Source organism: Pituophis catenifer, unplaced genomic scaffold, assembly GCF_029215685.1.
Source record: "Pituophis catenifer annectens isolate HBS135680 unplaced genomic scaffold, rPitCat1.0.hap2 SCAF_10, whole genome shotgun sequence".
In the NCBI taxonomy this organism is placed as follows: Eukaryota; Metazoa; Chordata; class Lepidosauria; order Squamata; family Colubridae; genus Pituophis; species Pituophis catenifer.
Genome location: NW_027256890.1, coordinates 5,456,677 through 5,482,972, shown reverse-complemented (window position 1 = coordinate 5,482,972; position 26,296 = coordinate 5,456,677). Strand labels below are relative to the sequence as shown.

General features: G+C 44.3%; 1 protein-coding gene across 1 annotated transcript in view; it reads left to right on the top strand.

Annotated features, from left to right (window-relative positions):
- The window catches only part of RIMBP2 (RIMS binding protein 2), a 60,004-nt gene that overhangs the window by 14,350 nt on the left and 19,358 nt on the right, over positions 1 to 26,296 (top strand). Inside the window, exons 5-11 of the mRNA XM_070950278.1 lie at positions 5,202 to 5,406; positions 12,784 to 12,935; positions 15,489 to 15,565; positions 16,336 to 16,445; positions 18,053 to 18,862; positions 21,697 to 21,848; positions 24,414 to 24,872. Of these exons, the coding sequence (XP_070806379.1) occupies positions 5,202 to 5,406; positions 12,784 to 12,935; positions 15,489 to 15,565; positions 16,336 to 16,445; positions 18,053 to 18,862; positions 21,697 to 21,848; positions 24,414 to 24,872 (1,965 nt within the window). The remainder of the gene's footprint in view (positions 1 to 5,201; positions 5,407 to 12,783; positions 12,936 to 15,488; positions 15,566 to 16,335; positions 16,446 to 18,052; positions 18,863 to 21,696; positions 21,849 to 24,413; positions 24,873 to 26,296) is intronic.

Here is a 26,296-nt window from a genome sequence, read left to right as displayed (position 1 = left end):
CGGAGTTATAAGAATACTATGCTAAGGGTCAGTACTTTGAGGAGTGAGTAAGGGCATGGTAAAATATTATGTAATTAATTATGAATTAGCTTATTGTTGTGAAGAAGAAGTCACAGGGGGGGATGGGTGGTGAGGGGGGTTAGGGAAGAAGGGAGGAAAAGGGGGAAAAACTTGTATTTGAAAAACTTTTTCAAAAAAAAAAAAAAAAAGAAAGGATGGAAGGCTGAGTCAACCTTGAGCCTGGGGAGATTCGAACTTGCAGTAACTGCAGACAGCTGAATGTTAATCTGTTAATAACAGTACTTTAGTCCACTGTACTACAGGCTCTTCCGGCATGTGTGCCATAGGTTCACCATCACGGTCCTAGTATAAGGTTCTAGTACAGGAGTCTGCAACCTTAAACACTCAAAGAGCCATTTGGACCCATTTCCCACAGAAAAGAAAACTCCGGGAGCCACAAAACCCTTTTGACATCTAAAATGAAAACACTGGATATATCATTTTTTTTACTTTTATGCTACCCTGTTTCCCCCAAAATAAGACATCCCCTGATAATAAGCCCAATCGGTCTTTTGAGCGCATGGCAATAAGGCGAAGCGCTTATTTCAGGGTTCAAAAAAAGACTCTCAACCATCCATCTCATGGTTTGTCCCAAAGGGCCTTTTTCCAAAAGACAACTTGGCTTCCTTGGTTTTCCTTTCACAGATTAGAATTAGAATTCTTTATCGGCCAAGTATGATTAGACATACAAGAAATTTGTCTCCGGTGCATAGGCTCTCAATGTACGTACAACAATAGTGACAGATCATTATCACAGTCATTGTAAAAAGAAATTCATCATAAAAACATTAGATGCAACACGTAGTGATAGCAAAATGTTTTGCTTCTCATCCAAGACGCTTCTTTAGAACATCAGAGCTGAAGATGCTTCTTAGGGGGTGACATGATAGCAGTGTCCCAATATCTCAGGGGCTGCCACAAAGAAGAGGGAGTCAAGCTATTCTCCAAAGCTCCTGAGGGTAAAACAAGAAGCAACGGGTGGAAATTAATCAAGGAGAGAAGCAATCTAGAACTAAGGAGAAATTTCCTGACAGTGAGAACAATTCATCAGTGGAACAACTTGCCTCCAGAAGTTCTGAATGCTCCAACACTGGAAGATTTTAAGAAGATGTTGGACAACCATTTGTCTGAAATGGTACAGGATTTACTGCCTAAGCAGGGGGTTGGACTAGAAGACCTCCAAGGTCCCTTCCAACTCTGTTATTCTGTTCTATTTTATTCTGTTTTTGGACAAGAAGTGAAACGTTTTCAAAGAAAAAACAATAAGAAAGTCCAGCTGCCTTTTAGAAAAAGCACCTTTGAGACATGACATCTAATTGATGGCCCAACTTTTTTTCACCAGTCACTCACGTAAAAAGTGTCTGAGAGCTTTGATCTCCCAGTTGAGGTCACCATTTTGGTTTCTTTGAACCACTACCTCTCCCTTCCCCAGATGTTCTTGCTTAAAGTGGACTTCCCCCCCTCTCCCCCCTCTCATTTGAAGGCTGATTTACTAATTTTTTTTTTTTTTAATTTGATTTATATGCCGCCCTTCTCCGGAGACTCAGGGCGGCTTACAATGCGCTAAGCAATAGCCTTCATTCTTTTGTATATTTATACAAAGTCAGCTTATTGCCCCCACAAACTGGGTCCTCATTTCACCTACCTTAGAAAGGATGGAAGGCTGAGTCAACCTTGAGCCTGGTAAGATTCGAACCTGCTGCAATTGCAGGCAGCTGTGTTAATAACAGGGTGCTTTAAACCACTGTACTACCAAGGCTCCTTGTGGAATGGCTGCCACCTTCTCAGATAGCTCCTCATCCATCTGGCTGGCCTTTTTAGAAGGAGACATGCTTCTTGAGGTATTCAGATAGCCTGCCAATCTACAACTTTAGGAACTTGGCATGGCGTCCCTTGTTCACGTGGGAAAACTTCATTTTTTTTTTTTTAGCAAAAGGGAGTGCATGGGAGTGCTGTCATTTCTACCCATCGGGTTGAACCTCAAGTTTGCATGGCTGTTTTCTCTGCGTCTTTCATCAATCTTGGTTTGAAGTTAACAGGAGGGTCTTCATTTGGGTGAGGAGGTGGGAACATTATGCCTTTGAGACTTTCCCAGATTTTGTCCAAACTCTTGTTCCCAAGATGCCTTGCAAGCTTATCAACCAGATAGGCAGCACCAAAGTTGAAAAGGAAGGAAGGAAGGAAGGAAGGAAGAAAGAAAGGAAAGAGAAAGAAAGAAAGAAAGAAAGAAAGAAAGAAAGAAAGAAAGAAAGAAAGAAAGAAAGAAAGAAAGAAAGAAAGGGGAAGGAAGGAAGGAAGGAAGGAAGGAAGGAAGGAAGGAAGGAAGGAAGGAAGGAAGGAAGGACCAAACAATTTCAGAAGCTCTGAAACAATTTCAGACCTGGAGCATAGACAGGTTCAATATATGTATTGCTTTGTTAGAGGATGTGTCTGTTGTTTGGCTGTGTTTTGGCTTTTTTGTAAATCTTTCTTTTAACGCACAACTTTTTTTTCCCATCCTGTGTCTTTGTTTGTTTTTTTTTTCTCCTTCTTCTGTGTATTGCTTTGCTTCTCATCAAGATCACTTTGGACAGTATGCAGGTATTTTTAGATGGAGGGGAGAGGGAGGGAGGAGGGGAAAAAAATACCTTCTCTGGGTCTTCTTCTACCCAACCTCTACCAGATGGGCCCTTGTCAGATGCCCTGGGCCTGCCTTTGCATGGAACCCTAAACACGTTTGTTACCAAAAAAAAAAAAAGCATGTCGAATTGCTTGATGTGAATACTGGCGCATGGCTTGGTGGGATGTCCAAGCGAACAGGAGATCCTTCAGCCCATAAACTTCCAGGCCCAAAATGCTCTGTGTGTCAGGGTTCCGATGGATGCCCTAATTAAATCACGTTCGAGCCAAACTTCAAAAGAAATCCAGTTATTTATTAGGAGCTTCATGTCAAGTGAAGCCAGCTCTGACCCTACGTAATTTACGCTCCAATTATGACCCTGTTTCCCCCCTCCCCCCAGGGTGTGTTATCAATCACATTCGCCCAGGGAGCAATTTCACGGGTTGTAGAGATCACTCCCCTCTGGCCGCTGTGGGTAACCCTGGGAGACAGCTTTGAGAGAGATAAGTGTGGAATGTGCATCTGTCTTTGGCTGCTGTGCAGTTTCACCAGTTCCCCATCCCCCTTGGCCTATGGCAACTTGAGAGCAGGCCAGGGTTGCTTTGCGAGTTGACATCGTGACTAATAACATCTGGAGATCATCTGCTGGCGGGTTGGCCACTAATCCAAAGAGTGTGGGTTGGCAAAGCCCTGCAAAACTGTTCTCCATGCAAAGTAGAAAGTTTCTCGTGACTGTAGATGTTTGTCTGAATGTACAGTAGATGGTTCTTAACCATAACCCTAACCCTAGCCAGAAGAGATTCTGGAAGGATCTTGAGTTTGGCTGTAGGGCTTCATAGAGCAGCTGGCAACTTGTAAGACGACTTTGATGAACCTTGAAAGACATTTAGGAACATCAGACCTGGTTAGAACATTGCTAGGAGACTTCCTGAAATTGCCAGGGCTTAATCTAGATAGGTAATGGAAGGGTATGGAGACCTGTTGATCTCTTGTAGCAATTGCACAAGAGTGGTTTGGGGGCTACCATTTACCCACCATTGATGGAGGATGCTTTCAGCCATTTCTAGCACATTCAGTCCACATGTAACGATGGCAGTGACCCGTTTCAGCTTCCAGGTAATGCCTCTTTCTGGCACTTCACTTTTGTCCCATCTGAGATCCTGTGGAACAATAGTTGCAATTCATGGATCTTCATGGAGATGAGGGACACTGTTGAGGAAGAGGTTGTATGGAAGTTGCAGTCTTTTTCAAGGCAAATTGTCAGGGTTCCAAATTTCCCCCAAGGAAATAAGGTTCTAAGGCTTGAAGTTCCTCAAAGTTCCATTTTATTAGAGGTGTCATATTGGCACATCTGGGAAAACCCAAATCTGAAAGTTTCCAGGTTTTCCCCACCCAAAGAAAATTTCAAGTCCCTGCCCAGCACCCACATGTCAATCACACGGTCCAATCAAAGCACCATCCCAACTGGAGATGCCTCCCAGTTCCAGCCCTCCAGATGCAGGGCAAGATGTCCTTGACTCTCTGAGAAAGGAATGCTATTATGACTATATATCACCCTGGCTCCATACAATTCCCCCCTCCCAGTTTCCCACAGCAGTAAACGTGGCAGGCCTGAAGATCCAACGAAAAAGATGGCTTCCAGGCCTGACACAAATGTGGTTCAACCAACAACTTTAGAAATGTTCTGCCCCAGCTTTGGATTCCCAGAGAATGTGACACACACCAAGCTTCACAAACACTGTTTAATTCCAAACTCCTTTCAAGAATGCAGGCTTCCTGTGCAAAGGGTCCTTATCAAAGTTATTAAGACCAAAGTCCGACAAAGGTTGGCAACTAGCCCAGAAAACCAGATTTGAGAAGTCGCTCGCTCTCCAAGATGCTCTGTAGTAATGAGACGTTGTTTCTAGCAAGAAAGCACTAGCTCCGTGCGACTTAAATAGGCTAAGGGAGTGGCCAATTATCCTCAAGCCCTACTCTCGAGTAGACCTCCTCCTCCTCCTTTTGGCAGCCCTGCGTGCCCGAGCATTGAGGAGAGGCTCCTCCACTTCGCTCTCTCCACTGGAAGGAGCCTCTGGAGGTTCTGAAGGCCCTGGCTGAGTGTCTGCCTCTGGCATCACATCCTCTTCAGCCTCCTCACTGTCCAACGCGAGCGCCGGTTGTGCAGGAGGCTGGCGTGACACCACACCAGCCTCCTCGTCGTCGGGATCAGCCACGATCTGCGCAGGCCACTGGTGGGCCACAACAAGAAAACAATTTAGTCCTAGATAGAGACACAAAGAAAATAAGGGGTCCAGAGGTCTCAACCACACAATGACGCTGACCGGTGACAGGGAGCTGCAGCAGAGGGATGAAAGAGCCACATGCAGCTCCAGAGCTGCAGGTTGTTGATCCCTGGTATGCATCTTTCCTGGGAAAGTATTTGGATAGGAAATTGCCAATTTTTTAGGGCTGAGGTTGGGAAACGTAGCGCTCCTTTGCTATCTCGATGTACCTTTGCCCTTTGACAAGTCTTGCAGTTCTTTTCTCCTCTCTGTTTGCCCAGGCCAAAGTTTGCGAGCTCGAAGAGAAATGTCGGACGCAGAGTGAGCAGTTCAACCTCCTGTCCAAGGAACTGGAAAAGTTTCGACAACAAACTGGGAAGTTTGATCTTCTAGGTACTAACCTGTTGGCTTCCTCGGCTCTCCCGGGTTCTCCTAGCAAAACTTTAGCCCAATTGATGAACGGAATTGCCGCCTCTTTGGGTCAAGGTAAGAAGGAAGAGAGGAGGGGTCAACCTTACCAGGCAGATCAGACAAGAAACACGACTAAATGAGCTAATTCTACTTTATTGTAAGGCTATGTTGATATAATCTTAGAAGTCTGAAAGTACAAGCCTACCACTGTCTCCTTTACAGCCTGAGCATCTAGGGAGGATCCCTCCTGGGTTTCTTTCTCCACCCTTTCTGCAGTTGTGAGCTATGCTGTCTCATAATAATAATAATAATAATAATAATAATAATAATAATAATAATAATAATAATAATAATAATAATAATAATAATAGAGCAAAAACCACTGGGAACATCAGGTTGAGAAAGTTTTAGAGAATGAGAAACTCAAGATCTTGTGGGACTTTAGGATTCAGACTGACAGGCACTTGGTCCACAACACACCTGACATAACAATAGTTGAAAAGAAAAAAGTATGGTTCATTGACATTGCAATACCTGGTGATGCACGAATTGAAGATAAGCAGCAAGAAAAAATCACAAAGTACCGGAACTTACAAATTGAAGTTGAGCGACTGTGGAAAAAGAAATCGTGTGTTGTCCCGATTGTAATTGGAGCCCTTGGAGCAATACCCAAAGGGCTACCCCGCTATTTAGAAATTCTAAATTTGCCGGACTTGAACATTTTGACTCTACAAAAAACCACCTTACTCGGAACAGCTTACATCCTCCGACGATACCTTAACAGTTCCTAGGTTCTTGGTTAGGACTCGAGCTGCTGAGCTATTAACCAGCCTCAAAGGCTGTGAATCTCACTAAAGATTAACCAATAAATAATAATAATAATAATAATAATAATAATAATAATAATAATAATAATAATAACAACAACAACAACAACAACAACAACAACAACTTTATTGTCATTGTACGTGTATACACAGTATACCCATGCAACGAAATTCACTGAACACCCAAAGACCAGGTCCAACACACATAACAATCCCCAAACACACTCCCACCCACCACAATTCCCCACCCCTAAACCACCCAACATCCACACAACAGACCAAGTAATACTGTCCAACAGCTCGCCGATGGTGGCCCTTTAGTTCATTGTTGAGTGCAATTATAGCTCTGGGATAAAAACTATTCAGAAAACATGTGGTCCAAGTTTTAATTGTTCTGTATCTTCTGCCAGAAGGCAACAGTCGAAAAAGATTGTAAGCAGGATGGGAAGAGTCTCTGAGAATGTTATGCAACTTCCTCAAACAGCGAGATGCAAAGATGTCATCCAGGGCTGGTAGCTGGAGTCCGATGATATTCTGGGCAGTTTTAATGATTCTCTGTAGAGCTTTTTTGTCCGCTACAGAGCTGCTCCCATACCATGCAAGAATGTCATATGTCAGGACACTTTCAATGGTGCTGTGATAGTAGGACAGAAGGAGATGCTGAGATAGATTTATCTTCTGAGCATTCTCAGGAAGTACAACCTCTTCTGTGCCTTCTTCACAAGCTTGTTAGCATTCATAGTCCATGAGAGGTCCTTCGAGATATAAATGTCCAGAAATTTAAAACTACCCACCCTCCTCACCATTTATAAGTTCTTTAGTTTTTTTGGTGTTAAGTGTAAGATTATTATCTGATCATCCCCTTGGCAGCATCTCTTGGCCCTGTCTTCCAGGGTCTTTCCCAGATACCATTATAGCTGTATGCTTTACAGCTTGAGAAACTAGGGAGGGTCCCTTCTAAGCCTCTTCCTCCATCCATTTTGCAGTTGAGGGCTAAGCGATCTCTTATCTGACCTATCCCCCTGGCAGCATCTCTTGGCCCTGTCTTCCAAGGTCTTTCCCACATGCCATTATAGCCACTTGCTTTACAGATTGAGAAACTAGGGAGAGTTCCTTCTAAGCATCTATCTCCACCTGTTATGTTGCTCTGGGCTACGCTGTCTCTTATCTGTTCATCCCCTAGGCAGCATCTCTTCTCCCCATCTCTCAAAGTCTCTCCCACCAGCCATTTCAGCCATTTCTTTACAGCCCAAGAAACTAGGGAGGGTCCCTTCTGAGCCTCTTACCTTGCCCATTATCCATCTGTGGGCTAAGCAATCCCTTATCTCCCTGATGGCGAACCTATGGCACGATTGCCAGAGGTGACATGCAGAACCCTCTCTGTGGGCATGTGTGCCATTACATTATTCTTCTGGTTTCCGGCACGCACATGTGTGCCAGCCAGCTGATCTTCATGCGTGCCAGAGCCCCAGAAACCCAAAGAGCTTTTGGCCGGTGTGCACATGTCTTTGAGGTCTTTGAGTTTCCGGGTCTCCAGTGCGTGCATTCCAGTTTGGGCACTTGATGCCGAAAAGGTTCACCATCACTGCCTTATCTGATTGTTCCTAGGCAGCATCTCTGTTCTTCATCTGTCACGTGGTCATTCCCACATACCTTTACCTCAGGTCATCTGATCCCAGGAGGAATGATCCTTCTAAATGTTTTCTAAAGGTCCTTTTAATTAAAAAAAAAAAAAGGAGAATACCTTGTGGCAGAAGAAAACGTCAGGCAGATCCAACATAATTTTTATTGGCAAGAACGCCTCTGGGGGCACCCCAGCTGGCATTGTGAGAGGATAAACACAATCAATGTTTTGTACATCAGTCATTTGTTCACCCGTGCTGAAACAAAGGTGAAAAGTAAGGTGTGGTCATCGGCAGTATATCTTCTCCAAGCTTGTCTCCAAGGAAATGGAGAAACGTAAGTTCTCAACTGTGTAATTGGCTTCAAATTTCTAAAATTGCCTGTCAAGTAACCTCTAGAATGTTTTGTAAACTCTGCTCTGTTGTGACTTGTAGACACCAAATTAAATCAATTTTATCCGGCTGGGAAACCCATTTTTCTCTTCTCCTGGAAAACCCGGATGGAATTCAGGTTACAGAACTTCTCTTCAGGTTGATCTCTGCTTGATGTAAGGAAGTGACAGGCTGTGGAACTAAAAACAGAACTATTAGCATTCATGTAACAGAGAGGAACAAGAGTTTTCGGAAAAGAAAACCATGTCATATGTCTAAAATCATTTTTAAGAGTCATATCGAAATTGAATAGCTATGGTTGCCTGGCTTATTTTAATGACTCAGAGTACTTCTGACAGTTTGATAGTTACAGTTCTTTTAAATGTGGTCTTTTAGACTAGAGGAAAGGTTGTTTCTAGGCAACTTAGCGAGTTACAGTAAGAAAAATAGTAAGTTAAAATTGAATTGCATGGAGATATTGTTTATTTAAAGGAAAAGGGATGTGGTGGCTCAGTGGCTAAGGTGCTGAGCTTGTTGATCGAAAGGTTGGCAGTTCAGGAGTTCAAATCCCTAGTGCCTCGTAACGGGGTGAGCTCCCGTGACTTGTCCCAGCTTCTGCCAACCTAGCAGTTCGAAAGCAGGTAAAAAATGCAAGTAGAAAAATAGGGACCACCTTTGGTGGGAAGGGAACAGCGTTCCGTGCGCCTTTGGCATTGAGTCATGCCGGCCACATGACCATGGAGACGTCTTCGGACAGCTCTGGCTCTTTGGCTTTGAAACAGAGATGAGCACCGCCCCCTAGAGTCGGGAACGAGTAGCACATATGTGTGAGGGGAACCTTTATTGTTTACCTGGATAAATGTTTAAACCAGCTTTTTCCAATCCACCCATCATTCCCGTTCTGCTTATCCTACAATTCTAAGTATCCTTGACATGTTAGTTTTAAGACATAATAAAAACAATCATTGTAATAACCATCTTGCTTGGAAATGCCTATATTCTTAGATGCTACCTCAATAATAGTTGGCTAGGACTTGAGTTGTTAAACTTTCACTCATCATAATAACCACTTGAACACTATTGGCATTGATAATCAGTCAGTTGCAAAAGGCAGCCTTAGTTGGAACAGCTTACATGCCGCAACAAGACTTTCCATACCATCTGCCTATCCCTGATCCTTGGGGAGACATGATAAGGTGAACAAACATGCCAAATTCAGTCTAAACAAACAACTAAACAGCAGGCTGGTTGGGGAATTCTGGAAGTTGAAGTTCACCTATCTTAAAGTCACCAAAGGTCGAGGAACGCTGGTTTAAAATTCTGAATTGCGTATCTGGATATGTTGATTGGCTTCAACTCAGGCACAGACTTAACCCAGATAAGACCGAATGGCTTTGGGTATTGCCTCCTAAAGACTATGTTGATTGTCCATCCTTGGTTCTGGGGGGGGGAGAAATTGTACCCCTCAGAACGGGCTCGCAATTTGGGTGTCCTTCTAGAGTCACAGCTAAGATTAGAGCAACATCTGGCAGCTGTAGCTAGGGGGACCTTTGCACAGCTTCGCCTGGTGCACCAATTGCAACCCTACTTGGATCAGGAGGCTCTCCTCACAGTCACTCATGCCCTTGTCACCTCACGGTTAGATTATTGCAATGCGCTCTACATGGGGCTACCCTTGAAAAGTGTTCGGAGACTACAGTTGGTCCAGAACGCAACCGCGCGAGCTGTTGTGGGTGCACCTAGGTACACCCACATTACACCAATTCTCCGTGAGCTGCACTGGCTCCCTATTGGTCTCCGGTCACAATTCAAGGTATTGGTTATTACCTTTAAAGCCCTACATGGCTCAGGGCCAGAGTATCTTCGAGACCGCCTTCTACCGCATAGCTCCCAGCGACCAGTAAGATCCCACAGAGTTGGTCTCCTCTAAACAATGCCGGCTGGCGGGCCCGCGGGGGAGGGCCTTCTCTGTGGCTGCCCCATCTCTTTGGAACCAGTTACCTCCTGAGGTCCGGACCATCCCCACCCTATTGGCCTTCCGAAAATCGGTGAAGACCTGGCTTTTCCAGCAGGCCTGGGGCTGTTGATCTTGCTCTTGTGATCTGGCGAGATCCGGCCATGAATGGCGTGAATGAGTTTTTAATGTTTTTAATGTTTTTAATTTTTAAATGTTTTTTATAATGATTTTTTAAAATGTATTGTGAGCCGCCCTGAGTCTTCGGAGAGGGGCGGCATTTAAATTGAATTAATTAAATTAAATTAAATTAAATTAAATTAAATTAAATTATTAAATTAAATTAAATTAAATTAAATTAAATTAAATTAAATTAAATTAAATTAAATTAAATTAAATTAAATTAAATTAAATTAAATTAAATTAAATAATTAAATTAAATTAAATTAAATTAAATTAAATTAAATTAAATTAAATTAAATTAAATTCAAAACAAGCATATACCATATTTTTCGGACTATAAGACTCACCAGAGTATAAGATGCTCTCCCAATCAGCTGCTCCCAGAGGTGAATTTTAGCAACAGGTTCGTTGGTTGTCAGCTCTGTACCTTGCTTTTTCAGCCTCTGAAACCTGTTTCGGAGGCTTTTTTTCTGAAGTTTCGTTTTGGAGGATCTTTTTCTGAAGCTCCGTTTCAGAGGCTTTTTTTTCTGAACCTCCGTTTTGGAGGCTTTTTTTTTTAAGCTTCATTTCGGAGGCTTTTTTCAGCCTCTGAAATCTCCATTTGAAAGGCTGGGTGGGGCTACATTCGGAGTATAAGACACACCCAGATTTTCACCCTCTTTTTTTGGGGAAAAAGTTGCGTTTTATACTCCGAAAAATATGGTAGTTTGTTTTGGTGTTTGTGCCAATCCAAGGAACAAACATTAACAGAACAGACAGATTAACAGACAGAGTTGGAAGGGACCTTGAAGGTCATCTAGTCCAACCCCCCGCCCAAGCAGACTCTACACCATTTCTGAGAGATGGCTGTCCAGTCTCTTCTTGAAAGCTTCCAGTGATGAAGCTCCCACAACTTCTGAAGGCAGCTTCTGTTCCATCGATTGATTGCTCTCACTGTCAGAAAATTTCTCCTTATTTCCAGGTTGAATCTCTCCTTGTTCAGTTTCCATCCATTATTCCTTGTCTGGCCTTCAGGTGCTTTGGAAAATAGCTTGACCCCTTCCTCTCTGTGGCAGCCCCTCAAATATAGGAAGACTGCTATCCTGTCTCCCCTGGTCCTTCCTTCACTAGACTAGCCAGGCCCAGTTCCTGCAACCGTTCTTCGTATATTTTAGCCTCCAGTCATCCCCTAATCAAAAGCAAAGGCAGATTGGGTTACAAGCTGTACAAATGAAAACTCAGAAGCTACTGAGAATGGAGCTTGGGAGCATCAGCATTATTTTAACCTGTGCAATCACTGTAATTAAATACGGAGGGCAGCAAGATGCATTTACTCAAGGATCTAGTGGAGCTCATAACTGACGGATCGATACCAATATGACTCGCCTTGCATAAATGCTCTTTTAAGTGCCAGCGGTTAATATGTGCTTGGAGACCTTTAAATTAAGTCTATCACACCGGAAGCCTTTTCTTTTCACGTAGCTTTGTTTTGATGAAGTCTTCTTCTTTCTTTGTGAGTGGTTTGTTCGTTGAGCTGTTTGCTTGGAATTTGCTTACCAGTCATCCGGATTTTTTGCATGGCCACTTCTGAGTTCTGTATTGCTTGTTCTTGCTTTTATATCGCACCTTGCTCTCCCCCAGGAATGTTGAGTATTTTTATCTTAACTTTTGATGGCATTGGGTTATATTTAGGATCGTATTCTCAAGAGATGAAAAAATGACACCCCCCCGAAAATAAGCCCTCCCAAAAAATATTTAAACACAAGCGCAGTCAGTCCCTGTCATTTTCCAGAGATGGAAATCAGGTAAGATGGCAAGTAGAGTCCCATCTTGCTTCACGTGCCCCAAAATAATAAGATCTCCCAAAAAATAAGGCCAATCGCTTATTTTGGGGTTAAAAAAAATTTAAGACAGGGTCTTATTTTTGGGGAAACACGGTAGAGGTGGAGCTCTTGCCTCACAATCAGGAGGCTTGTGAGTTCGATCCCTGGTAGCAGCAGATATTTCTCTCTCCGGGCACGATGAGTAAATATCAGCTGCGAACTCTGCATTGGCAACAGGAAGGGTATCTGGCCAGTAAACACTCAGCTCCATTCAGTTGCCCCGACTTCACCCCGATGCAAGGGATTACAGGATCATTAAAAGACAACAACAACAACAAAAAATAGTGTTGGAAGGGAGTGGGGTTTGCAGAGAAGAAGAGGAGGAGGGAGGGGAGGAGGGAGGAAGAGGAAGAGGAGGAGACATTAATTTGAACTATACTTTGTTTTGTTTTGTTTTTTGGAAGTTTTATTCAATTTGGATGTTGCCCAATTCTGGATTAATCCAGTTGATTTCTATAATAAATACATAAAGGCGAACTTTCTCATTGCATGCAATGAGAAAGATGGTGTCTGTTATTTCAGAATCTCCCAAGGTCGTTCCTACATTCGTTATTGTGATTGCCTGTTCAGCTGCACTTGCTGCAGGATAACTAGTGTGACATTCAGTTGTGTGGTTGCTTTTTTCCATGCAGATCATGAAAGTCCCTCCCGAGGCCAGTTTGTGATCTCTGAGTATACACATCCCCTGCAGCTGTCTGGTGACAAACCAGAACAACTCTCCATCAAACCAGCTTTCCTCGTCCGCTCGCGTTCTGGCATCCCAAGATGCAGATTTGAATCAGGCGTACGTAGACGATATACCTTCCTTGACTGCAAGCAAGTGGCTTTGCTGAAAATGAACGATAATAGAGACAGTAAACGGATAGAAGAGAATATGGGTAGCTCAGGGTTGAACTGTGGGGTCCTTAGTGACCTCTGAGCTTGGTGGTTTCCTTGCAGATGTTTCATTATCGAAGTAGGTAACATCATCAGTGCTAGAAGGGGGTGGGGATTGAGAGGAGGAGGAGGAGGAGGAGGAAGAAGACTGTGGTCTGTGGTGCTCTTGGAGACTGGTCGTTTTCTTGCAGAAATCTCATTATCCAACTAGGTAACATCATCAGTGCTAGAAGGGAGTGGGGTTTGCTTTATATAAGAACCTTGCCCTGTCAGTGTTGATGGGAGTGATTTTGGTGGTTCCTTAATTAGGCTGCTGTTTACAGTTTGTTAGTCTAAGCTAGTAGTTCCTTGATTGATTGGGTATTATTCATTGCTTGTACATAAACAGAGACCAAACCCTTCCCTTCTAGCACTGATGATGTTACCTAGTTTGGTGATGAAACGTCTGCAGGAAAGCCACCAAGCTCAGAGAGCACCAAGGACCTTACAAGCAGTAAATAGTGCTTAATACCTTAATTTAATGTAATCTGTGTCTCTGTTGATGAATGTTCATGAAACTTTCACACACAGAAGATTCAAGCAGTACTTCTCAGAATGGCTGATGAATCAGCAACAAAAAGAGCCTTGGTAGTACAGTGGTCTAAAGCACCCTGTTCTTAAGACCAGCTGCCTGCAATTACTGCAGGTTTGAATCTCGCCAAGGCTCAAGGTTGACTCAGCCTTCCATCCTTTCTAAGGTAGGTAAATTGAGGACCCAGTTGTGGGGGCAATAAGCTGACTTTGTATAAATATACAAAAGAATGAAGGCTATTGCTTAACGCATTGTAAGCTGCCCTGAGTCTCCGGAGAAGGGCGGCATATAAATCAAATTAAAAAAAAAAAAGCCTCCATCCAGTTGACGGTTCGTTCCGTGACCGAATTAGTGAGGAAATGTGCGGAAACAGGATTATCTCTCATTCCTCAAAGTGGCTTTCCACTTCCAAAATTAGTTGCCCATAAGGGTTGTGTCAATACTTAGATTGAATAGCCAAGAAGTAGATGCAGACAGAGATAAAGATCCGAGAGAGGAATATGGGAGGCAAGTCAAAAAAAGCCTAGCAATTAAAGTATTGAAGCGGTCAAGAGATGATGGATAGATGATTTCTTTTTTGTTGTTGTTGTTCTGATTTGCTTTTCTGTCTCTTTCTCTTTCCTTTTTGTTTTAGGTAGGTGACATGATTAGAAGTTAGGTAGGATAGAAAGAAAACCTCTTTTAATAAAAGGGTGACATGGTTAAAATAAGAATAAGAGACAGAAATAAGAGAAAGGGGAAATATTAGTGTATACACTTTTATATAATAAAATAAAAGCCATAACAAGAGAAAACATGGAATAATTGAATAATGACAGACTGTAACCTAATATGCATGATTATTAGAAACATATAAGTTGGTTGAATGTAATAACTATGATTAATTTTACTAGTTTTATTTGTATTAGATTGTATGACACGCAGGTGCCACACTGTTCACGCATGGATACTTATCTATAAAACAAAATAAAAAACTTAAAACAAAAAAAAAAAGTTGTGTCAGTTATAAGCTAAATGGATGGGGCGAGTCTCTTACATTGCAACATCTAGCAATTCTCTTTGCTAGGAAAAAAATAATAATTCTCCAGGCTCTGAATGCCTATTGTCCATCTCATCCATCTTAAAAGCTTAGAAGAATGATTCAGAAGAAAAGTCACCAATTTATGGCCAGTGCATTTTGTTTTAGCACATTTCTTTTTAAAAAAAAATTATTTATAAAGTTTTTATTTTTATTTTTCATAAACACATTTACATGTACAGTCATTTCCATCATTTTTCATTCTTTTAACTTTCATTTTTCATTTTTACTTTTTCGGGGCTGCTCTTTTACCCTTTACCTTTACTCCAACTTTCTTCTTCTCCTCTCCTTCTCTTCCTTCCTGTTTCTCCTCCTACTTCCTTCGTTCTTCCTCTCCTTCTCTTTCCTACTTCCCCTTCTCTTCCCCCACTCCTCTCTTCTTCCCCCCTTCTAACCTTCTCCTCTACTCCTCTTTCCCCTCTCTCTTCTTCCTCTCTTTTTCCCTTTCTTCTTTCTTCTCTCCTCTCCTCTCCTTTCCTCTCCTCTCCTCTCCCTTCCTCTCTCTACTCCTTCCCCTCTCTCCTGTTGTTTCCCTTTTCAGTTCAATCTAAAGTGGTTTTAGCATATTTCTATTCCTTATTAGCACCTCTGCATGGGCTACTGTGTTTAATTTCTCTGTGTCTGTCTTTGAAATTATTACTTTCCTAAATATATAAGATGGTCTTCACGCATGCTTAATCTCTCCTGAGACACGGTTTGGTGGCTTTTCCCCCCTTTTCTTTGATGTTAAGAGGAATCCCATTTTGTGTAAGTTGATGTGTGTAGGTGGACAACTCATCCTGCTTAATATCTTGTTCATGTTCTTGTTGCAGATGGAGAACGAACGGAATTCTAATACCTCAAAGCAGAGATATTCGGGGAAAGTCCACCTTTGCATTGCCCGATACAGGTAATACGGCCTTGTCCAATAAACACTTTCAACCTTAAATTTGTGCCAGTTTTAAATGCTTGATTTGAAAGTTGAAACGGAGAGGCACGTAGCTGCCAAAGTTTTATACTTGATGCTGAGCTTGTCAGCTGACAGACCAGTTCGAGACCCAAGCTCTGCGCGATAGGGCGAGCTCCCATTACTTGCCCCAGCTCCTGCCCATCGAGCAGTTCAAGAACATGCAAATGCAAATAGATAAAGAAGGTAGCACTTCGGTGGGGAGGTAAAAGTGTTCTGTGTGCCTTTGTTGTATAGTCATGTTGGCCACATGACCACGGAAATTATCTTCAGATAACGCTGCCTCCCCTGGCCAAGAAACAGAGCTGAGCACTGCCCCCTGACATGACTGGACAGGAGAAATTTTTACCTTTACCCAGTGGTGGGATTCAACAAATTTAACAAGCCCTGCCCCACCCCCACATGCACCCCGTTTTGGGCCTAGGAGGCCTCCCTGAAGCCTCCTGGGAGCGAAAACGGGGGGGGGGGGCGTGCCGTACACACACACACACACCTGCGCCCCATTTTGGCCTAGTAGGCCTCCCTAAACTTACCTGGGAGCCAAATATGGGGAGCATGGGGACTCCTGGAAGGGGAAGGGAGGGGAAGGGAGGAGTGGGGCAATTTAACTACTGGTTCACCCAAACTGATCCGAACCGGCTGAATCCCACCATTGTCTTTACCTCCTTATGAAAGATTCTGAAGACGAATCACAATCTTGTGTTTTCCTTCAGTTACAACCCATTTGACGGGCCAAATGAAAACCCCGAGGCAGAACTTCCTCTCACCGCTGGAAAATATCTCTATGTGTACGGAGATATGGATGAAGATGGCTTTTTTGAAGGTTTGTGGGAGATGGGGGGAGCCCTAGCAGTCCCTTGATTTAAATATTTTTCTTTTATTGACCTAGCACCGCCCTTGAGATACATAGAAACTTGGTGGCCGCTCATCTTAAGCACGTCACTTAGTTTATGCGATGAATGGTTGAGTCTATCTCAAGTCTAAAAAGAGAAGGACTAGGGGAGGGGTGACTTGACAGCAGTCTTCCAGGACTTGAGGGGTTCTCATAGAGAAGAGGGGGTTCACTTATTCTGTAGGACACCAGAGGGTAGGACTAGAAGTTAGAGGTGGAAGACCCATGAAAGAGAGAACAAAACTAGAAGTAAGGAGAAGTTTTCAGACACTTAAGAACAATTAATCCATGGAATAGCTTGCCTTCTGGAGTTGTGGGCACTCCATTGCTGGAGGTTTTCAAAAATAGACTGGACAACCCTTTGACGGGGAAGGTCTAAGTTTCCTGCCTTCAGCAGGGATTGGATTTAGAAGACTTCCAAGATCCCTTCCAGCCCGATAATTCTAGGTTCTACTCTAATATTTTGATAAGAAGCACCCCTGATTTCTATCACCAGCAACACTTTAAGTCGGGGATCTCCAACGTTGGCAACTTTAAGACTAAGCAAAGCTGGCTGAGGAACTCTGGGAATTGAAGTCCACAAGTCTTAAAGTTGCCAAGGTTGGAGACCCCTGCTTTAAATAACTAATACTCTCTCAAGATTTCATTGAAGCTCTTAAAGTTGCCAACGTTGGAGAACCCTGCAGTAGCAATAGCACTTAGACTTATATACCGCTTTCTAAGCGATTTACAGAGTCAGCCTCTTGCTCCCAACAATCTGGGTCCTCATTTTATCCACCTCGGAAGGATGGAAGGCTGAGTCAACCTTGAGTTGGTCAGGATTGAACTCCTGGCAGCCAGCAGAATTAGGCTGCAATGCTGCCTTCGAACCACCATGGATGGATGGATGGATGGATGGATGGATGGAAGGAAGGAAGGAAGGAAGGAAGGAAGGAAGGAAGGAAGGAAGGAGAGAGAGAAAAGGAAGAGCAATAGCACTTAGACTTATATACTGCTTCACAGTGCTTTTACAGCCCTTCTCTAAGTGATTTTCAGAATCAGCCTATTATCCCCAACAATCTGGGTCCTCATTTAACCCACTTTGGAAGGATGGAGGCTGAGTCAACCTTGAGCCAGTCAGGACCGAACTCCTGGCAATGGCAGAATTAGCCTGCAATGCTGCATTCTAACCACTGCGCACCATGGAAGGGAGGGAAGGAGGGAGGGAGGGAGGAAGGAAGGAGAAAAGGAGAAGCAATAGCCCTTGGACTTATAGAACACTTCACAGTGCTTTTACAGCCCCTCTCTAAGTGGCCCACCTCGGAAGGATGGAAGGCTGAGTCAACCTTGAGCCTGGTGAGATTTGAACTGCAGGCAGCCAGCAGTCAGCAGAAGTAGCCTGGAGTACTGCACTCTTAACCACTGCACCACTGCGGCTCACAAAAGTACCCTTATCAAACAATTAGTAGTTGACTCTTAACTGGGAGAGGGGATGGACATGTTCTGGGAACACGACTGGTACATGTCTTCCTTTTCTCATATCTCTTTTCTCCCCCAAGGTGAACTTCTAGATGGACAGAGAGGCCTGGTTCCATCCAACTTTGTGGATTTTGTGCAGGATGAGTCTCGTTTATCCAGCGGGTTGGGCGGCGAGCCAGAACAGAATGTCCTCAATCACAGTAGTCACCTGGTCGAAGGAGAAGGTCTCCAGGATACCAGTTTACCGGCCCAGTTAAACGCCGGCGTCCTCAACAATGGTGCAGGAACTCTGGATGTGAACATTGACGAAATTGGAGAAAACATTGTGCCTTACCCTAGGAAAATAACCCTTATCAAACAATTAGCCAAAAGTGTCATTGTGGGCTGGGAATCTCCAGTCGTGCCACCTGGATGGGGAACCATCCATAGCTACAACGTCTTGGTAGACAAGGAAGTACGCATGAACGTCCCCTTGGGGAGCAAAACAAAAGCTCTCATAGAAAAATTGAACATCGCGACTTGCACTTATCAGATATCTGTTCAAAGCGTCACCAGCCGGGGGAATTCCGACGAACTGCAGTGCACCTTGTTGGTCGGGAAAGATGTCATCGTGGCACCTTCGCACCTTAAGGTCGACAGTGTCACCCAGATTTCGGCGGAGATCAACTGGCTCCCCACGAACAGCAACTACAGTCACGTCATCTTCCTCAACGAAGAGGAATTCGACATTGTCCGGGCTGCCACCTACAAGTATCAGTTTTTTAACTTGAAACCCAACATGGCCTACAAGGTTAAAGTTTTGGCCAAGCCCCATCAGATGCCCTGGCAGCTGCCTTTGGAGCAACGCGAGAAAAAGGAAGCTTTCGTAGAATTTGCGACCTTGCCAGCAGGTAGGCCTTGAGTCTCACAAAGACCCCTCCTCCTCCTCCTCCTCCTCCCTTCTAGCACTGATGGTATTACATAGTTGGGTAATGAAACATCTGCAAGAAAGCAACCAACCTCAGAGAGCACCACCGAAGACCAGCAGGTAGGCCTTGAGTCTCACAAAGACCCCACAGTTGTTGTCCTTGTCCTCCTCGTCCTCGTCCTCCTCGTCCTCCTCCACTGAAGATATTACCTAGTTGGGTAATTGTTAAGGATATTGTTGTTGTGTTACCAACCAGCAGAGTGTAGAGCACAGAGAAACGTTGCTGAGAGCAATGAATAAGAGATGTGCAAACTGGTTTATCAAAAGTTTACTTTATAGTGAAAAAACAATCTCATAGTCTTTAAATCAATCCAAGTCTTTGCCAGTTAAATCAGTCCAGTGATACAAAAACTCTTCTTACCACATAAACAGTAGTTGGTTAGAATAGCAAGTTCACTCTGGTTCACAAACCATGATGGTAGCAGATCCATCCAACGATGATAGCACAATGGTAGCAACTCCTCACACAATGGTAGCTTATCATCAACTGAATACTTTACAGTACCTTTCTTAAATACGTTTACAACTAGTGATTATCTAATTACAGCATGACTCAGCATTACAATGACTCAGCAGTAAAACTTTAAAGTCACACAATACATATTCATATTAAAGTCACAGAACACATATATTGCCTGGACAACTTTTTAGACTCAAACCATATCCTAACAGTCTGCAAGAAAATAACCAATCAGTTGAAGAGGTTGTAAAAAAATGCTTTTAAAAGCCTCTGATGATCAGGCAAGTCAGCTGGGATCATCAGAGCTTTTTAAAAGCATTTCTTCCTACAATCTCTTCGGCCGAAGAGGTTGTAGAAAAAAATGCTTTTAAAAGCCTCTAACAATCCCAGCTGATTGTCAGAGCTTTTTTTTCTTTTAAAAGCATTTTTTTTTGGCCAAAGAGGTTGTAGAAAAAATGCTTTTAAAAATTAAAAAAAAAGCCTCTGCTGATTGCGCGGCTCAGCTGGGCATGGGGGATGGGCAGGGATTTTTGCTACCGGTTCTCCGAACCACCCGCCACCATCGCTACCGGATCGGGCGATCCATTCTGAACCAGGAGCATTTCACCCCTGAGTTGGGATGTTCTTCTCTATGAAAGTTCCCACCGCTTGCTCCGTTCAGCCACGAGGTTGCCAAACCTTGAGAGAACTCATGAAATATACATCTCCTTAATAGTTGCGTAGTTATTTTTAGGAGATCCTTCCATCTAGTGCACTTCTATTTCCGGATGGGAGGGGGGGTTATTTAAGGAGCAAAGGAGCGCTCACAATGCAAGCATTTCAAAAACGTTTCCAAAGGACTAGGATCCTTCACAGTAGATCAAGGCTACTACAGGAATGGATAATGTATTTGTGAATGCAGGGGCTCTCTGGGGAAGGCCATCCCACAATTATTTAACTTAAAACGGAGCTTTGTTTGTTCAGTGGATGGGAGGGAAAATTCTGGCTGAGTTCTTTCAAAGCCAAAGGAGAAATGACCAGATGCATTCTCATCACATATCGGGCTTGCTTAGAGGTTTTAGTGGTTTTAGTGGTTTGTCTGAAGGCTGTTAGCTGATTGGTCCAAGATGTTACGGGGTAAGTGTAGTGTAGTTTTTACAATGGTGTATTAGAGTTGGTTTCAGGAACACGGTGGCTCAGTGGCTAAGACGCTGAGCTTGTCGATCGAAAGGTTGGCAGTTCAGCGGTTTGAATCCCTAGTGCCGCGTAAGGGGGTGAGCTCCCGTTACCTGTCCCAGCTTCTGCCAACCTAGCAGTTCGAAAGCAGGTAAAAAATGCAAGTAGAAAAATAGGGACCACCTTTGGTGGGAAGGGAACAGCGTTCCGTGCGCCTTTGGCATTGAGTCATGCCGGCCACATGACCACGGAGACATCTTCAGACAGCGCTGGCTCTTCGGCTTTGAAACGGAGATGAGCACCGCCCCCTAGAGTCGGGAACGACTAGCACATAGGTGCGAGGGGAACTTTTACCTTTACCTTTATTAGAGTTGGTAGAATGCAGGGATGAATCCAAAGGTTTAGGAGAAGAAGCAGTGAGGTCAAGGTAAAGACTTAATAGATGCATTTGTACCACCAAGTGTTTGGTTTGTCAGGGAAGAGGAGGGAGGGAGGAGGAAGAGGAGGAGGAGGAGGAGGAGGAGGGGAGCAGGGGCAGGAGGAGAGCAGAAGGAGGAAGAGGAGGAAAAGGGGAGCAGGAGGATGAAGAGAGAAGCAGGAGGGGAGCAGGAGGAGGGGAGTCAGAGGGGGGCAAGAGAGGGGCAAGAGAAGAAGGAGGAGGAGAGGAGCAGGAGGAAGAGGTACCACAGGTGGTATTCAGCAGGTTCTGGAGAACCGGTAGCCGAAATTGTGAATAGTTCGGAGAACCGGCAAATATCACCTCTGGCTGGCCCCCGAGTGGGGTGGGAATGGAGATTTTGCAATATCCTTCCCCCAGGAGTGGGGATTTTGCAGTATCCTTCCCCTGCCACGCCCATCCAGCCACGCCCACAGAACCAGTAGTAAAAAAGTTTGAATCCCACCACTGGAGGAGACCATAAGATATTAGAGAATTTCTATCAATCCAGGCATTTAGAAGAGGAAGTGATCTACTGTAAACTCAAGGTAAAGACCTAGTAGACTTAGATGGACCCCCAAGAATTTGACTTGTGAGCAATAGGAAGAAAAACAAGAAGATATTTCTATTGAGTTTTTTATGTTTATTAACAAAAATGTATTAATAAAACATTTTTTAAAAAAAGATATTTCTTTTTCAATTCCAGGTCCGCCAGCTCCACCTCAAGACGTTCGAATTCAAGCTGGTCCAACTCCTGGAATAATCCTGGTTTCTTGGAAGCCACCAGTCCTCTCCGCCACGGGGACCTCCAACGGAGCCAATGTGACTGGCTATGGTATTTATGCAAAAAGTCAAAGGGTAGGTCTGTACTTAGAGAAACCTTACATTGTTGGTTTTTTTAAAAAAAAAAATCTAAGGACGACAGCCAAATTTGCTAAAGGGGCAGATGTTCAGCATCATCATAAAAATAGGCCAGATTAATCAAGTTGGAAGGGACCTTGCAGGTCTTCTAGTCCAACCCCCTGCCCAAGCAGGAGACCCTACATCTGCCTAGGATTGAACTCACAACCTCCTTGTTAAGGATATTGTTGTTGTGTTACCAACCAGCAGAGTGTAGAGCACAGAGAAACGTTGCTGAGAGCAGTGAATAAGAGATGTGCAAACTGGTTTATCAAAAGTTTACTTTATAGTGAAAAAACAATCTCATAGTCTTTAAATCAATCCAAGTCTTTGCCAGTTAAATCAGTCCAGTGATACAAAAACTCTTCTTACCACACAAACAGTAGTTGGTTAGAATAACAAGTTCATTCTGGTTCACAAACCACGATGGTAGCAGATCCATCCAATGATGATAGCACAATGATAGCAACTCCACACACTATGGTAGCTTATCATCAACTGAATACGTTACAGTACCTTTCTTAAATACGTTCACAACCAGTGATTATCTAATTACAGCATAACTCAGCATTACAATGAATCAGCAGTAAAACTTTAAAGTCACACAATACATATTCATATTAAAGTCACAGAACACATATATTGCCTGGACAACTTGTTAGGCTCAAACCATATCCTAACACTCCTGATTGTGAGGCAAGAGCTCCACCTCTAGGCCACTACACTAGGAGCACTTACCTTGGTAAGGTGTAAGCCTCCCAGAGTCCCTTGGGAGTTGGGCGGCATAGAAATTTGATAAATTAAATTAAATTAAATTAAAGGTACCTTGGTCTATATATCAAATGAGTGACACATTGGGATCCCCATGTGATGATCTGGGGCACAGCACAGAGATAACACAGGCAGCTGGCAGTGTTAAACCGCCCCTTTATTGCTCCAAATTTCCCCAAACCCTCCCACGTTTCTGGCAAGTCCCAGAACAAAGTGATGACAAACACACGCACAGACCTCCAGCAGCCTCTGGCTGCAAGTAGTCCAGCACAATGCTGTGAGCACCACGGCTGCAAAGAAATCCAGCAGGGCCAGTGGTGGGTCGCTACCCGGTTCGCCCCAGATCAAGCGAACCGGTAGTGGCGGTAGGAGACTCCGCCCACCTGCTCGGACACTTCTGCGCATCCGCAGAAGCGGTGCGCTGCGCGTGCAAGCGAGTGCGCACCCATGAGCGAACCAGTAGCAATGGTTGAAACCCACCCCTGAGCAGGGCATATCAAGGAGTCCAGGAAGCGAAAGGGCAAGGCAAGTAATCCAGAAATCCAGAAAGAATGCAAGGAATCCAGGAAAGTTCAAACGTCGGCAATGGCATTCAACACTCCATGAATTCAGTGTTTGTTCCTGACAAATGACTCTCCCCACAGTGTCTCCTAAAGACACCTCTCAGTCCCCAGGTGTGCCTTGTGAAGAGGGGCGGGGTGCTCTCCTCCCAAGTAGATGGGTCAGTCTACGCTGTTCTCACCTTCTCTCCACTCTCCGTGCTCCAGGATCAGGAGGGGGTTGGTCCTTGTTCATCACCTGAGCTCTGTCTCTCATGTTCACTGCTTAGCCCAGAGATGGCTAACCTTTTTGTTGTTGTGTGCCAAAAGCGCGCTCGCACCCATAATCCAATACGCATGTGAACACCCCGCACATGCCCCCTTTTCGGCTTAGTAGGCCTCCCTGCAGCCTCCTGGGAGCAAAAACGGGCCGCAGGGGAGCCGGTCCTCCTCCTCCTCCTCCTCCTCCTCCTCCTCCTCCTCCTCCTCCTCCCTTCTAGCACTGATGATATTACCTAGTTGGGTCATAAAACATCTGGAAGAAAACCACCAACCTCAGAGAGCGCCAAAGACCCCACAGTCCTCCTCCTCCTTCTCCTCCCTTCTAGCACTGATGATATTACTGTCAGCGTCTCACCGCTGGCATAGAGAGGAGAGAGATAAGCCCTGAACTTTTGCCTGCTAAATCCCTTTGAAGCTGGGTCGTCGTGGAAATGAAGGGAGGGGGGAGATTCTTGTGAAATGACGAGACAAGAAGTCAGTAGAGTGACTTGGAAGATAGCTAATGAGAAGCAGATAATTGGGGATCGGAAAGGGAGGGATTGGGGGGCAAAAGGTCAGTCTTGTCCGCATCGAGTCATGATCCGGTTGCTGTGCTCAAATAAAGAGAAGATTTCCTTAAAGATTGGCAGTTTGGAAATTCATTTATTTTGAGATAGCATCGAAGTCTGACAATTACCTAATTGGGTCATAAAATGTCTGCAAAAAAACAACCAAGCTCAGAGAGCACTAAAGACCCCACGGTTCTCCTCCTCCTCCTCCTCCTCCTCCTCCTCCTCCTCCTCCTCCCTTCTAGCACTGATGCTATTACCTAGTTGGGTCATAAAACCCCCAAACTCAGAGAGGCGCAAGGACCAAGCTTATTTCGACCCCGAGCTACAAACATTCTCCTCGATCGTCCCTAACGTATTTGCATCTGTATCCCTGCATTCAGGTGGCTGAAGTGATGTTTCCAACTGCAGAGAACAGCACCGTGGCATTAGCCAAAATCCAGAGCCTGGATGCCAGAGAAGTCCTTGTCCGGACACAGTCTGCCCAAGGGGAGTCCATGGACTCGTCGAGCGCTCCCATCCCACCTGACTTACTGGTGCCTCCCCACCCTCCGCCAACTTCCAAATCTAAGCCATTATCAAGTGCCAGTGTCCCAGATACCAAAGAGGAACATTTGTGTCCCCACGGGAAAAGGGACGACTCCTGGGAACAGACCCACGCGAACTCTCCCATCCACGGACACACTCTGGAACCTCCCAACTTCCACAGCCCGCTTCACGGGCGCCGTTCGCCATCTCCCAACCGGATCCTCCCGCAGCCGCAGGGCACCCCTGTCCCTAACACGGTCGCCAAGGCCATGGCACGAGAGGCGGCTCAGCGGGTGGCAGCCGAAAGTAACAGGGTAAGCAGAGTTGCCGCTTCAGACAACCGCAAGACAACTTCTGAGTCTGGTTGGGGTTGGGTTTCGTTCGCTGGGAATAGTTTTCAAGGGTCAGTGTGCCTCCACTGACAAGCCAGGATTTTGAGGGGGAGGGGAAAAGGGGCTTTTGGAGGAACTGGAAGGGTTAGGAATTAGCATAGAAGGAACTGGTGCTAATTGGGGGAACATTGAAGTCCTCAATTCTGGGTATCAGAGGTGGGTTTCAGCTGGTTCTGACCAGTTCTGGAGAACCGGTAGCGGAAATTTTGAGTAGTTCGGAGAACCGGTAGTAAAAATTCTATCTATTCTCTGCCTCCCAAGTCCCAGCTGATCGGGAGCAAATGGAGAGTTTACAGTATCCTTCCCCTGGAGTGGGGTGGGAATGGAGATTTTACAGTATCTTTCCACTGCCACGCCCACCAAGCCATGCCATGCCCACCAAGCCACACCCACAGAACCGGTAGTAAAAAATTTTGAAATCCACCACTGCTATGATTAAAAGTGCTATGGCAATGCAACTCATACATGTATTCATGCATACTACCTGTATCATCTAGCTGAAGAAGCATCTCAAGAACATAACAGAGGTTTTTCTTTGCCAAAATTGACCTTTTTTTTAAAATTTGATTTATATGCCGCCCTTCTCCGGAGACTCAGGGCGGCTTACAATGTGCTCAGCAATAGCCTTCATCCTTTTGTATATTTATACAAAGTCAGCTTACTGCCCCCACAAACTGGGTCCTCAGTTTAGCCACCTTAGAAAGGATGGAAGGCTGAGTCAACCTTGAGCCTGGCAAGATTCGATCTTACTTTAATTGCAGACAGCTGGATGTTAAATGCTGCCTTAGGAGGCATTAGCCTCCTACGCCACTCAGGCTCCTGCAGAACTCCTGCAGGCTCCTTCCAGAACGAACAACTGCATTTCCACAAAAATGCAGTTTTCAACAAAAAATTTTTAAAAATTTTCTACAAAAAATTTTTTCTACAAAAAAACAAAACTGTTATCTTAACTTTGAGTAACGGTAAAGATTCGAGCCGTGATGGATTTCCCCGTGAAACGAGACAAAATATTTTCTGATCTCTCTCGTCCTTAACCTTTTAATTTCTCCCAACATTTGCTTCTTCATTATCACTTAATGAAGCCCGTAAATACAGATCTATCAAAATCAAGGGAAAGGTCAAACTCTTATCCTTCAATGATTAAGATGTGTCTCTGAATAATATCGATCCGAAGTGAAAACCTGGGGTTAAATGAATTTTCTTTTCTTTCTTTTTTTCAAGGTTTTTTTTTTATTATTTTTTAACAAACATATCAATGTGTGAATAGTGTGGCAGCTGGGTGCCATGCATTCTAATACAAATAAAACTAACAACTTTTCTGGCCACAGCTGTTAAGTGAAAAATCA